Source organism: Mastigoproctus giganteus, chromosome 8 (genome assembly GCF_048544385.1).
Source record: "Mastigoproctus giganteus isolate SK-2022 chromosome 8, ASM4854438v1, whole genome shotgun sequence".
NCBI classification, from domain to species: Eukaryota; Metazoa; Arthropoda; class Arachnida; order Uropygi; family Thelyphonidae; genus Mastigoproctus; species Mastigoproctus giganteus.
The window spans coordinates 203,546,828-203,562,589 of NC_143582.1; the positions used below are offsets into that span (position 1 = coordinate 203,546,828).

General features: G+C 37.0%; 1 protein-coding gene across 3 annotated transcripts in view; it reads right to left on the reverse strand.

Annotated features, from left to right (window-relative positions):
- Positions 1 to 15,762, reverse strand: part of LOC150082208 (uncharacterized) — a 285,622-nt gene that overhangs the window by 67,208 nt on the left and 202,652 nt on the right. For all 3 annotated transcript variants that reach the window (XM_090379171.1, XM_090379172.1, XM_090379169.1), the window contains 2 exons: positions 14,036 to 14,194; positions 4,422 to 4,792 (listed from right to left, as the gene is read on the reverse strand). In XM_090379171.1, coding sequence (XP_090235297.1) covers positions 4,422 to 4,792; positions 14,036 to 14,194 — 530 coding nt within the window. The remainder of the gene's footprint in view (positions 1 to 4,421; positions 4,793 to 14,035; positions 14,195 to 15,762) is intronic.

Consider the following 15,762-nt stretch of genomic DNA (forward strand, 5'->3'; position numbering starts at 1 on the left):
GCAACCATCACCATGCCAAATGTGTTAAAGAGTGGTTTGAGGAACACAAGGGAAACTTGGAAGCAACTTCCCTGGCCAGTCCAATCACCATGTCTAAATCCCACTGAGCATCTGTGGGTTGAAAGATATGTCCATCAACACAATCCACAGACCACGTCAGGAATTGAGGACAGCTGGACTTCAGGAGCTGACAACAGTTTTACTTTAGAAATTGAGAACAGTTTTTTTTACATGAATGGCCCAATATTCCTCTTGTCACCTTTCGTTACATTTAAGTTCTTTTATGATTATATTTAGGCTTTTTTTAGGTATTTTAAATTTCAAACTTACACTTTCTTTGAGATTTTTTTCTGACTTCTTTCAACATCCTCTGTTACAAGCTCCAAATTGGGGGATATCTTTTAGATACAAGGTCTAACAGGTTTTGGTATATTAAGCACTGTTCCCACTTCAAACTTCTTCACAATTTGCTTCATGGTCATTAATTGTGGTTGGCTTATGACCAAAATACTTACTGAACTGGTGCACAACTTCTGCAGCATTTTCATTTTTGCATGCCACTTTACAATTTCAATCCCCTTCTTCATTGTAAGGTGGCTCGTGGTACTTTTCCTATGGTCAAATTATTCTAAAAACAATAAAAAAATATTATAAACTATTTCTCAAATAACTTATACATATTTACGTTGGCAATTATTAAAAAAATTGTTTCCTTACATATGGACCATTTTGTATGAGTGGAGGTTGAAAAGTTTCTAGCCTGTCATAGAAGGAATGCTGGAAAGTTGTGAAACCCATTTATTTTTCAACATAGTCCCCCTTAAGTTAACACACTTTCTGAAATGATCCACTAGCTTTTGTAACCAGCTCAAATAAAATTCAGATTTTGACTCAAACCAGTTGTTGACTACATCCATCACAGCACTGTCACTATCGAATTTCTGTCCTTTCAAGTTCTTTTTGAGATATTGAAATATAAAATAGTCCAATGGAGCCAAATCTGAAAAGTTGAGTGGATGCTGTAATAGTCTGAACCCACTTTTATGCAGTGTTGCCTGAGTCAAAAACATTGTGTGCACCAGCACATTATCTTGATGCAAGATGATTAATTTTAGTGAATTTCCTGTACAGCTTTTGAGCCTCAATTCCTTGCTCAATGCAAGGTGATGATCACTTCTAATCTCAAATCCTCTATGATCCATTATGATGAAATACCATGTTCAAAATTAAGATTATATGGCTTGCATTAAATTCTAGAAGCTTTTTACCAGTACTGTTAGGTTTACTCCCCCCCCCCCCCAAAATTTCCTAAATAGTATACTCATATAACAATGATTATTTAGGGAATGAAATTACACGTAACTGTCATTTCCATAACTGTTTATTCTTTGTCATTAATTTCTACTGCTCTTTCTAACATATAATTGCATTTCTATTTCTATTCCATTTTTTTTTTTTTTTTTTTACCATATTGCTGGATAATACTTCCTGTAGTATTAAAATAATGGATGGCATCAAAAGGTCAACAGTTTTGAATTACATCAAGCCTATTTATAGGTTATAAAATGGCATAATTTATACAAGGGGCTGCTCACTCAAAGGTATGAGCACACCCATCTGGGGGTTAAATTTTCTTCCAATGTAGTTCTAAAAGTTATTGCTACCCTCTTCTTTGTACTATATCTTAATTACAGAATAAAGTAGTTTATTGTTAAGCTGCAACTACACTGTATTCATTCTCTAGGTTTCTGTGATACTTGTTATTCTGATATCATACTGACCTAGTTCTACAATTTCATTCCTTTTCCATTTCAAGTTTTAACAATTATGGTACCTTTTTTTATGGTTGTTCTAGTAGTACTGTATGCCTAGTTTCCTTGCAAGTGCAACAGGAGCTTGTCAACCTAGGCAACATGTGCTTTGATTGTTTCATCCTAACAGTGAAAATGGGAAAGTTACCAGATCAGTAAGGAGAACAAGGTGATGACCCCACAAGGAGGGCCTGAAGATTTACAAAAACTGGAACCTAGGCATCAAGAAAGAATCTGACCAAGATGTATTAAATGTACTTTAATCATAACGAAAATGAGTAAAATCCACAAGAGATTATTCTTGCTTGTAAGAGAGATAATGTCCAGGATATCAGGAAGTGTGCCTTTGGCTGATGAATGATAGGTCACTAGAGTAAAAAATTTCTAGGTAGCTGAGGTTAGGGCTTAATGAAATTTAAAAAGAAATTGGAAAGGTGCTAACCATCAGCTTATGGGACATGATAACAATGGGAAAGTTTGGTTGTTTTTTGCAGATACAGCAAAAACTTGGTTCAGTCACATCATTTAGCCATTCTGCTATTACTATTAGGTGAATAGCTGAGCATGCTGTTTATCTATTACAGTCACATTTTGGGTAATTCAATAAGACATAGGTCAAAGTAAGCAGTTATACCAGCAGTAAAAGCTTATTAACCATAAACTGAAAAGTTGAAGTAATTTAGAGTCTATATCTAAAAAATATAACCTAAATATAAAATAATTTATCATTTAAGTTTTACAACATCTGAGTTAAATTAGTTTTATAGCTAATTAAAGGCATACTAAGAACAATATAAGGTATATAATTTTTGGCAAAGGATGCAAAGAAAAACAGCAAAGGCTTCTTTACTTATGTAAACTCTAGAAGGAAGGGGATAAACCAAATTGGTCCACTTGATATTGATGGTTCAACTGTTGATGATCCTGCTCATGTTGTTGACAAACTGAATGACTATTTTGCATCTACATTCACGTGAGGAATTCTTTAGGGAAGGGGATGCCAGATATTTATTAAGCTCTATAAGGGAGCTAAATGATTTTGTAATAAATTAGAGGAAAGTAGAAGAGAAATTGTTGAAGTTAAACATAAGAAAGGCACCTAGGGTGATGGTGTCTATCCAGTTATATTAAGAGAGGCAGAGAAGGAAGTGAACAAACCCTTAGCCATAATTATGAAAGCATTCTTGGTTTCAGAAGAGGTCCTCACATATTGGAGATGTGCAAATGTATCCCCAATTCAAAGGAGGATCAAAGGGTGACAAGAGTAATTACAGATCTGTTTGTTTAACTTCTGTTCCTGGTAAAATAATGGAGTCACTGGTTAAAAAAATAATGTAGGATCATCTAGACAAGACTGCAGACAGCATTGGTCTATTAAGGGGAAATCTTGTCTGAATTTGACTGGATACTACGATGTGGTCACAAAGGAAATGGATGCAAAAAATAATTTTGATATCATATACTTGGATTTCTGGTAAGCTTTTGATACTGTTGCACATAAAAGATGGATGTACAAACTGTCCCAGCGTGGCATTAAGGGCAAGTTGCCACCATGGATGAAGGGATGGTTGAGTGGAAGAGGCAGATTGTGGTAATCAATGGACATTGCTCTTTGTGGACTAATGTTATTAGTGGAGTCCCCCATGATTCAGTGTTGGGCCCCATTGTTGTTTTCTATATTTATCAATGATACTATTGAAGGCATATCTGGCTTAGTACCCAAGTTTGCAGATGATACAGAGATTGGCAGGGTGGTTAATGATAATAATGATAGTATGCTACTGCAACAGGATCTATAAAAGTCAGGCAGATGAGGTGAGAAATGGCAATTGAAGTTCAACACTGAAAAATGAAAAGTAATGCATATAGTTAGTAGTAACCCCAGAGTAATGTACAAACTGTGTGGAACTACACTCGGCATAGTGGAAAATGAAAGAGACCTGGGAGTAATTGTGCAGTCAGATATGAAGTTCTCTGATCAATGCAGATAGGGTTCTAGGACAGCTCATGGGGTTTTGTCAATGAATATACAGGAATTTTGCTAGCAGTACTAAGGAAGTGATTGTATAAGGCAATGGTCAGACCACATCTTGAGTACTACATACATGTCTGGTGACCTTATTTTAGGAGGAATGTAGAGCGGCTGGAGCGAGAACAGAGAAGGGCAACGAGATTGGCAAAATGGAGCTCTTAACCAAGCAAGGCTTCGGTTCTGCAAATTGGAGCATCTGGAGACTACGCACCTGCAAGGTTATCTGACTGAGGTGGTTAAGGCTTTGAATGGTTTAAGCAACCTTAATGCTGATGGGGTTCTTCCATTTGCTCAGACCACACACAAGGGGGCACAAATCAAATTGAGGAAGGATAGTTGCAAAACAGATGTGCAGAAATTTGCCTTTAGGAAAAGGGTGGATGATTGTTTGAACAAACTTCCATCTGTTGTTGTGAAAGTTGATAGTTTAAATAAATTCAAGGAAGAACTAGACAAACTATTGGAGGGAATGAATAGGTGAAATGGAAGATGTGTGTGTTTTTTTTTTGGCAGGTGCTATATAAGCTTGCTTTCTTGCATCATTTGCCACTGCTAATGCTATATGACTTTACTAATACCTTTTGGATACACTGGGAATCATCAGTTTGCTCATTATGAATAGGATTACTTGGTTCATGATCCAAAACTGTAGTTGAACTGCTCTCACTGCTTACAGTAATTTCCTCAGATGGTGATACGCTTGGTAAAATAACTGTTGAAGTCATCTGTACATCATTTGTAATTTTTTGGTTAGAATGACTCTGCTGATAAAGACAAATGCTTTCTGCTTCTTCCGGAGCACCAGTCTCCTGGGAAACAACTTCAGTTGTGTGTTTTATTTGACAACTAGAATTCGTGCTGTCTTCTTCTTGTTTAATTTCTTTTTTGCCAGCATTTTTATTTACTAAGATATACTTGTGGTTAACAGTGTCAGAAGAATTGTCAATTTCTGCAAACAGAAAGATATTTTATAAAAATAGAGAGAAATAAACATGTACAATCTGAAATATTAATAGTAACAGTAACATCAATTATATTTGGCTCTTGCAAAAAAAAAAAAAAAAAAAAATTGTTATTACTCTGTACAATTTTAGCATGTGGAATAGACACACGTGGGTCTATGACAACTGGTCAACACTATCACCCATCTTTGGGAAACACCAAAATTTTAGGATAATCAAAGAATGGTAGGAAAACAATAAGTGGCGTTTTATCATTAAGAAATAATTAAAGAAAATATTTATTATACCACTTGAATTTTTGATTAAGATATTTATTTAAATGTAACAATACAATATTAACTTGTTCACCTCAATACACACTAGCTATGTTTTGAGACTACTAAATCCCTTTGTCATAATTACAGTCGGTCCTCGTATAACACGTGTTTGCATTACACGAATTCGATCATACACGATTTATAAATAGGGGAACGTTATCTTATATAACACGAACCGAATTCGCTTATACACGATTTGCCTTTGTGTTTACAAGAAATGGCAGTCGAACGCGGAATCACCCCAACTGAACGCAACACGATAGGAATGAAGAAGATTCTGAAAATGTATTTATGTGTTTTATATCGGTGAAGGGGAAACACATTTCACCATAATAACGTAAAAACCAACACAATTCCAGCTATCGATATAATCGCAAATGCAATTAGATGGAGTTTACTACCAGTTTATAACAGGTTCCACTAGCAGAAACGCAACTGGAAATTGTTTTTATTGTTTTATGGTAGTAACCTCCAAAAATGTGCTTTAGTAAAATGCGAGGTGTTAATTAATAGTGTATCTCGGCCTTTACGGTGTTATTTATTCAGTTGCTACACGCGCGCAGCTTTGTTTATGTGTATCAAGCGTGCCTCCTCGTTTTGTAATTGTGCTTTATTCCCCAAAAATTAGTAAAATACTTAAAAGGTGTGAAAAGGAAGCGTCCTGGCTAAGACACTGCAGATTCAGAGAGAAAAAAAAAAGCAATATCGATAAACAGAGGCGGACTGGTTCAAAAATTCTTACCCGGGAAAATTTATAGTGGCCTCATACTACGGTTTATGGCCAAAATCACACCGGCCTCCGGCCCACCGTGGTTTCCTCCGTAAGGCTTATGGCCAGTCCGCTTCTGTCAATAGAGAAAAAATATGAAATTGCGAAACGCTTTGAGCGAAATGAAAGACCATGTGATATTTCACGTGCTACAGACCTAAATGAGGCAACGCCGAGAATTACAAAGAATGCGGAGAAAATAAAAACAACTTTCATAGCGGGAACAACTCAAAGTGTAATTAAAATCCATTAGATTAAGACACAAAGAATTGGAAGAGATGGAACGGCTGTCATCTCTTTGGATAGAAAATCAAACAAAAAGCAAGTTTGCTTACGATAGAAGCAAAAGCATTAGCAATATTTTATTACGACTTACGTATTATAATTTATACTTACGTATTATAAAATACGTAAGTATTTTATTACGACTATTTTATTTAATATAATAAATTTTTTAGTATTAAAAAATACTAAAAATACTTTATTATAATATAATATTATTTTTATTACGTATTTTAATCGTTATAAAATACTCACGTATTTTATAACGATTAAAATTACCCGATTATTTATTGTGTTTGGTAATGTTTTGGTTCCAAATGTGTGTTCAATCTTGGGTGGTCGGCACCTAACCCTACTTTTCCCATAGGGCCTGTTGTTTATATTGCACGATTTTGCATTGCACGAGGATTTCTAGGAACGCAACTATCGTGCTATACGAGGACAGACTGTACTGGCGGTAAAAAATGTAACAAAGAAATTAATTGCAGTCAGGTATATGGTGGTATATAAACTTTAATATGTTACTGTATCCTGGGGAAAACAACAGGAAAAATATAAAAGTGGAAGATGGCTCAGAGAAGAAGAAAGAAAACTGTCAGTGTAAAATGACTTTCAAACATTACTGGAAGTCTATTCACCTCTCTAAACAACCAAACTCAAAGAATATATATCAAAAATAATTTGGGAGGCAAACACAGATAGCTGTGCTTGTGAACTTTCCAGTGGTATGAAAACAACTATATACAGTACTAGGAAGGTTGCACTGGGTACGTCCATAGCCAGGTGGGAAGGAGCAGCAGTGCGTAGCACACGCTTCTTGATTAGACTGGGGTTCGAGCCCGTCAATACCAAATACGGAGGATGCTGAAAGGTCAGGGAATAACCACCGCATATTCCCGGAGCAATATGGCCTTAGTTGCTAATGCTCCTAAAAACCAAATAACAAACAACAAATGAAGGTTGCACTCCATCAATAAGGGTGGCCAGCCAATACACTCATCATTTTTTCTATCAGAGGTTTGGTCTGTCTTTGAACTTAATAAGCACAATCATCCATGTACAAACATACTATGCAGAACAGCAGCAACAACAAAACTTGAGTGCTCATAGGCCAACATGTACACAGCACACCAGCTTGGCATTACTGAAAGAAATATTTTCACATAACACTCCTTGCAGAAAAAAAATAGGATTTCATGACTGATAAAATAAAATTTATATAAAATTCATAAATTATATATACCTTCTTATGAAAGCTCATCATTTATTAATTTTATATTGTGTATCTCCTTTATGTATCCGCCATTTACAAACAATGTGAACCTGTAAAATATGACAACACTTGAGGGTGCACAACAAGTATTTAAGGGCTGCCTTAGCATTGTCACCGAAAACCTTTAATTGGAATTACCCACATAAACATGCACAAGGTCACTGAAGAACTTTAGAAGGAACAACAGAGTAAAGTATGTAACTAAATCCAGTCTCCTATTACTCCCCAAAATTTTGAATTTGTTCCCCTGGTTCTTCTACCTTCTACTTTTAATGATTCCTTTCAGGACCTTATATACCTCTATCAGGTATGTTGCCATTCCTAAGATATGCAGTTGCCATGTTTTTCAGTCTGCACCGTCTGGGCCATTCTTCATACAGATATTGAATTAGAAAATAGTCACCAATCTGGTACGCTTCCTTGAATCTTTTCCAAAAGTTCTGTCTTTTTTCAAGTGTGGCCTCCAGACCTGAACTCAATATTCTAAATATAATCTCACTATCATCTTATATAAATGAACAATGACCACCTTTACCACACTTGTGAAGGTCCCATATGTTATAAACAGGAAATGCTCTACCATGAAATATTGTTCCCACTCCAGATGTGGGAACATTTCATGGTATTGCAAATTTGATATTTGTACAGAGTGAGTAGCTGTTTAGAAGAAAGGTTATACGAATCAATAAGGGTGGCAAGTCAATATGCTCAAGGTCACTTTTTCTGCCAGCAGTTTAGTCTGTTTTTGAATTTAATAAGCATAATGAATGTTCCATGCACAAACACTAAAAATATAATTTAGAAAATAGAATTTTACATTATACTGCATTAATTGGAAGGAATATTTAGGGAATCACTTATGAAATTACACAGTACTCGATGAGACTATCTCATCTCTTCTCAAAGAGTGAAATTTTTAATACAGTAAAACAGAACAGAATAAAAATTATAAAAAAGAAGAAATGCATCTGTTGAGATGGCCCACACAGGATAAATGTCTTCTTTATATAATTATTACTCTATTCTGTTTATTACTAAATTAACTTCAAGCATGAAAAAAGAAAAGCCAATTATTTTTGAGGGAGAGAAAGCAATATTTGTGATGTGCTTATGCTAAGAGAGATCAAAAGTCAGGGTAATCCCTAATAGAGATATATGATCTTGTCTTGAAATCTAAGTGTCAATGAAGATGAGCATAGGAGCAGCAGACTTTTTTTTTTTTTTAAAGAAAGACAGGATCAAGTTTTAAAAGGATTAAAGTTAAGTTTTCTTTGCCTCACTGAAGCAGTACTTGGAGATCAGCATTGAACAAAATGAATTTTCAAAAGGTTGAAGCTCTTTGTGCAGTGCAAGGTTTCTCATACTGGAAGGGGGTAGGTAGTATGCTACCGTCGGCAAAACTATGGGTAGGATTCCAGCCAGTGGAAGAAGGTCTCTAATATACAAGAGGGAAAAGAGTGGGAAAAAGAACAAAACCTTGGAGCATACCAGCATTAGTGGAGAAGTCAGAAGACAGAGACCAGTCAATCATCACCTGGGGTGAGCAGTCACAGAAAGAAATGGATATCCAATTGCAAAAAACAGTTGGCAATCCATAAGATGGAAGCTTGTTTATAAGATCAAAAGCCTTAGATCCAATGAGGGATTTTACCAGTAATACCAATTTTAACTTTACTATAAGGATCAACATGGAAATATTACAATTTTTTGTGGAAAAAACAAAAACAAAAAACCACTAAACCATTTAAAAAATACACAAAATTCATGGTGCAGTTAAGGTTAAACTTAACAAGGTGCAATTCTGCTCCTGCATACCAAGCCACCTAAAAATAAAATAAGAAAATACAAAGCCAGCAAGTCACCTTCAGCAGTGTAAATGCATGACCCGCTACCCAAGGAGATGCATGCCTGCACAAACCAAAGAATAAGTGCCATTTTTATAATCAATAGATAATTAGAACTGGGAACTCACAAGCACTACCTCTTTAAAGGACATCAGTGCTTATGAACTCCAAAAAATATCATATTTTAGACATTAACCATTATCCAGCAAAACGTCAATGGATGACCCTATACAATCTGAACCAAACAGAAAATAATGAAGAAAACTCAAAACAAAACTGTAAAGTATGTCATGGCCACCACTCTCCATAGGTTAAATTTTTAATTCAAGGAAGGATAATATGAAGTACTGATCTGGATATTCTACAAGGAACATGTTATTTGCATTATATAAATATAATTTGATGTTACTTGGAAAGAGGTATAAAATAATAAATTAAGTGTAGAAAATATTTCAAATTCCTTTCACAACAAAACCATCAAATGAACATCAACAATGCCATGTTTATATTTTATTAAACAGGATACACTCACTGCAGGCTTATAACTAAAATAACTTGAGGGTTCTTGAGGTTGTCACAGACATTCTCTCAGATATGCCAGACAAGCTGTACTTGCTACCTAGGAGTCTAAAACGCTGATGGAACTGATATTCGGGTGACACTCAAGTCAAGTGGACCCAATTTCGGCGAAGTCCGGACGGTCTGTGACAGCCAAATCCTCTGCTTGCACCTTCACGATGGTGGGACTGTTAGTAATCCTGGGTATAACCTCCATGCACAAGTACATGGTGGGTGACCACCAAATTGTGAACCAACGTAAGCAGGGGTCGAGGTGTGGCACCCACACCAAATGGAGGAACGCCGCCCTTCTATGTTACTAGGCAGTACTAGGTGGTAGATGACTCATCAACCGGTGCAATACCACCACTTTGCTTATTGGAGGCTTGAAGTGGTGGAACCCATGTTTAGTCTCTAGAGCTAAGTTCCGGTCAACCCTTCCCTATCTCTTCCATCATGCAGTATGATTGATGACTTTTGAGGTTATGTTGAACATCGTGGCGAGATCCAATATTCCTTACATTTCGAGGGTACAGCTCTAAAAATGTGTTTGCAGGCCGGCCGCTAGTTAGTACACCGGACCGAACCTATTGGTAACTCTCTAGGAGGCTTGCGGATCAGCTAGTGTATAATCTTGCTACCTCTACTCTGCCAGATAGTGACTGGGGGAGTCCGAGTGGTGTGTATGCGGGGAGCATTGTCGAGGCCACGCTATGTCAAGGATCTGGGTATATTCTTACCACGTGTACGCCATATCCAAAAATATCCAAAAATTTCATTACTTCATACAGCATGTCCCACCCACTTTTTCTTACTATTGAATACACCATGAATTATCAAACTAATAGAGCAAGCTTATCTGCGAAAAGATCTAAACCTCCCAAGCACTTCCTAATTCATTTCACAAATATACGTGGTCTCAATTCTAATCTCAACGATGTCCATTTCCACTTGCAGTCTGCCAAACCCCATGTACTTTTTCTGACAGAATCTCAGTTATCGGTTGATTCAACTACTGCTCATCTCAGATGGCCAAATTATTCGCTGTATGATTCCTTTTGCCTCAAAGGTGGTGCTTGTGCATATGTCTGTTCTGATATTCCCTGTCAGAGACTTGCAATTTGGAATCTCCTCTCTTTGATCATCTCTGGCTCAAAATCTCTCTACCTGATTGTGTCAAATTCATCTGTTGTCTCTACCACTCTCCCAACTCCACTAATCACTTGGAGCTCTTTGACTTCCTCTCTTTGCAACTTGACTTTCTCCAGTCCAACTTTCCTAACAGTGAGGTAATTTTCCTTGGTAATTTTAATGTTCACAACTCCAGCTGGCTTCCGTTTTCTAGTCACACTGACCCACCAGGTAGAGATGCTGAGGCTTTTGCAATTACTAATGACCTAGCACAGATTGTTCATTTACCTACAAGAATACCGGACAATCCTAATCATACAGCCAATACGCTTGATCTTTTTCTCACAAACCCTTCTAAGTACACAGTCGAAGTGAGAGGTCCTTTAGGCACTTCATCTCACAACTTGGTGATTGTCTCTTCTCCAATGGAACCTTTATCTCATGGCTATTCCCAACCTCGTGTTGTTTGGCATTACAAGAATTCAAAATGGGATGACCTGCGAGACTTCTTTTCTTCTTTTCCTTGGTCAGATTACTGTTTCAAAACTTCTGTTGTCAGCGTTTGCTCAGATCGTGTCAGTGAAATTATTCTTGCAGGAATGGAATCCTTTATCCCACACTCCACTTTAAAATCTCGTCCTTTATCTAAACCTTGGTTTTCCAATAAATGTGCTAAGGCTGTTCAAGAGAAGAATGTTGCATATCGCAATTGGCTTGTTTCTAATTCTTCAGTTTCATTTTCTGCCTACACCAAAGCTCACAACAATTGTAAAGCAGTTATTATTCAGTCTAAACTAGAGTTTGAACAGATTAAGAGTAAAAAACTTGCTTCTTGCCCTAATGGTAGCCGAGCATTCTGGTCTCTTGCCAAAGCTACTGGCAGCAACTTTTGCCCATCTCTGCTCCCACCTCTGTCTAAACCAGATGGTTCTGTTGTCACTTCAGCCAAGGATAAAGCTGACCTGCTAGCATCCCATTTTTCTTCCAGCTCATGTATTAATGATCTTGGTAAAACACCTCCCACCATTCCCAACACACTCCATTCAATGCCTCCTGTGGTCTTCCTTCAAAAAGATATCAGAAGGATTTTGATGAATCTTGATGCTAAGAAAGCTCCAGGTCCTGATGGTATTTCTCCACTTGTTCTCAAAACCTGTGCTCCTGAACTTACTCCTATTCTTTGCCACCTTTTTTCACTTTCTTATTCCAAAGGTGTTTTTCCTTCTGCTTGGAAATTTGCTCATATCCAGCCAGTTCCTAAAAAGGGTGACAAATCCCTCCCATCCAATTATCGTCCCATTGCAATTACTTCTACTCTTTCTAAAGTAATGGAGAAATCAATTAACCGCCAACTCTTAAACTACCTAGAAACCTTCCGTCTGATCAACGATCACCAGTATGGATTCCGTCAGTGTCAATCCACTGGTGATATTCTGGCTTATGTTACCCATTTATTGACTAATTCAATGGAAAGGTTTGGTGAAACACAAGTAGTTGCTCTTGATATCTCAGGCGCCTCCGTAGCCAGGTGGGAAGGAGCAGCAGTGCGTAGCACACACTTCTTGATTAGACCGGGGTTCGAGCCCGTCACCACCAAATGCGGAGGATGCCGAAAGGTCAGGGAATGACCACCGCATATCCCGGAGCAATATGGCCTTAGTTGCTAATGCTCCTAAAAACGAAATAACTAACTAATCTTGACATCTCAAAGGTTTTTGATCGTGTTTGGCATAAAGGGCTTCTAAACAAGCTTCCATCTTATGGTTTGCCAACTGTTTTTAGTAATTGGTTATCCAGTTTTCTCTCTGATCGTTCACTGAGGGTGATGGTAGATGGCTCTCTGTCTTCTAACTTCTCCATTAATGCTGGTGTCCCCCAAGGTTCAGTTCTTTCCCCCACTCTTTTCCTCTTGTATATTAATGACCTTCTTCCATTGTCTGGAAATCCTATGCACAGTTTTGCCGATGATAGCACATTGCATTCCACTTTCCATTTTGAGAAACTCTGTCCTGCTCAATCAGCTTCAACTTCTCGAAAATCTGCTACCAATTCCTTAAATGCCGAACTTCAGGTAATTTTCCAGTGGGGCAAAGACAACTTAGTTGATTTCAACCCTTCTAAAACTCAGTCTTGTCTTATATCTCGCAAAAAGGATTCTTCTGCTCCTATGCTTATCTTTAGTGACACTCCGATTTCTAGGCAAAATGATATCTCTCTTTTGGGGATTACCCTGACTTCTAATCTCTCTTGGCACAAGCACATTACAAATATTGCTTCCTCTGCATCTAAAAAACTTGGTTTTCTCTTTCACTCTCGGCATTACTTTTCTTCCAAACAGCTGCTCATTCTGTATAAATCGCAAATCCGCCCTGCCATGGAATATTGTTCCCACATCTGGGGTGGTGGTGCCCCCAAAACCTCTCTCAGGCTTCTTGATTCCGTTCAGAAGAGGGCAGTTAGGTTAATTAATGATTCATCTCTAACAGAGTCTCTCCACTCGCTTTCTCATAGACGTACTGTTTCTGCTGCATGCCTCTTCTACAGATACTTCCATGGGCACTGTTCTTCTGAATTGGCTTCTATAATTCCCGCTCTCTCTTTCAAAATAATCCGAACACGTGCTGCCACCAGCCAACATCCATTTACTGTCCAACTTCAAACCCACAGAACCAACTTTTCATCTTCCTCATTTATTCATTCAACTGCTGTTTTCTGGAACAACCTTCCTTCATACGTATTTCCTGAAAATTACAATCTACAGAAGTTCAAGTCCAATGTCAACAAATATCTTCTTTAGTCTTCTCAACCTCCAACCCAAGCACGGTACTAAGTACTATAGGTTCTAATACCTCTCGTGTTTGGGGTTCACATAAAAAAAAAAAAAAAAAACTATACAAGGTTATAACTTAACTTTATAATTAAAATAGCATAGAAATAAGAATTCATGGTAAAATAAAATGGACTAAAGTAAACTAATAAAATGATTCAAGCTTTTACAGATTGCTTTGAAAATAAGTTCAAAAAGAATTTAATAAAAAATAAACTAAAATAAATACCTGTGTGTTCTTCATTTGCCAGTTGTTGCAAATTTTCTGTCACTTGTGCAAATGGGACCTTAAGATTAAAACAAGCAGGAACAGGGACAACGACAAACTCTGTGTCAGAATCGGAACTGGTGATGCTTAATAAGCTCATGGAATCTTCCCCCTCACTTCCTATTTGAAAAAATTAATAAAGGCATTTCACATAATCTGTAAAAGTAATTATTTAATGTTTTTTTCTTAGTTGTTTTTTTAGCCATATTTTGTTACTTTTAAAGTTTAACTAACATTAAAACTAACTTTGATTAACATATTAATATCTGAAGATATTAATATGTTAAATAAAAGTTTCTGAAACAGTCTTTTTCCCCTCGAGGCATTATGTTCTTCATGTGAGGATATAGTATCATTCATCTTCCTCATAACTTGCTAATATACTAAGCCCTAATTCTTTTAATATGCATTTTTACCAATCTTTGATTTTTCTTTTTTCTTTGATTCTTGTCAACAAGTAAGAATTCTTCAACGTAATCCAAATTGCCTTCATGTGTAAATTCGATTCTTACTTTATGTGCATTATGTCATTCTATAACAAAGATCAGTTGATTTCTTGTAAAATGAATTGTTGGCTGGACATCAATATATTTAACCACCTGACAGAACATCAACTTGAGTAAAGAGCTCAAGTTGGTGCTCTGTAATTATCATGGGAAGAATCGGGTAGAACAAAATCTAAATATTTTTATAGTCTGAAGGTCAGGAACAACAGCAATCAACTCCATCCTACAACAAGAAAAGCTGTCAAAAAATTAGTATTGGTAGTGGCACAAGAGTTAAGAAAGGAAGCTTATACAACATCAGCAAAAAAAAAAAAAAAAAAAAAGACTGACTGACTGACTTTCATCAACCGGTGAAATTCTGCCACTTTGCTTATTGGAGGCTTGAAGTGGTGAAACCCATGTTTAGTCTCTAGAGCAAAGTTTCCGGCATCCCCCTCCCCCCCCATACTTCTCCTTCAACCCATGCACGGTACTAAGTACTATAGGTTTTGATACCTTTCGTGTTGGGGGTTTTCATAAAAAAAAAAAATCTATCCAACCCCCAAATTGGAAGACTGGTCTGATATGCTCAATACTGTGAGAATCATATTAGTGTATCAAAACCACAGTGGTAAGAAGATGAAAATTTCTGTCAGTTTGTCTATGTGCAGCCCAACATATTTAACCCTTTCAGGACTGAGTTGAAAGAGTCAGTTTTCTTATAGGGGCCAAAACTCAGGAATAAGTTTTATCATAGGATTTTGATATTTTATAAAAATATCAAAATCTTATCTGTTCTCATATGGCTCCAGTAAATGCATCCTTCCATTATATAGTATGACTGATGTCTTTTGAAGATATGATGGACAACACGGCAAGACCAATCTTCCTCATATTTTGAGTGTACAGCTATAAAACCGTGTTCACAGGCTGGCCACTAGTTACTACACCAGACCGAACCTATTGGTAACTCTCTAGAAGGCTCCTGGATCAGCTAGTGTATAATCTCGCTGCCTTGAATCTACCAGGCAGTGACTGGAGGGAGTCCGGGTGGTCCGTATGCAGGAGGTATTATCAAGGTCACATTATATCAAGGGGCTGGGTATATCCTTACCATGTGAACACCATATCCAAAAATTTCATTACTTCACACAGCATGTCTCCCCCCCCCCCACCTTTTCTTATTACTGAATACATCATGAA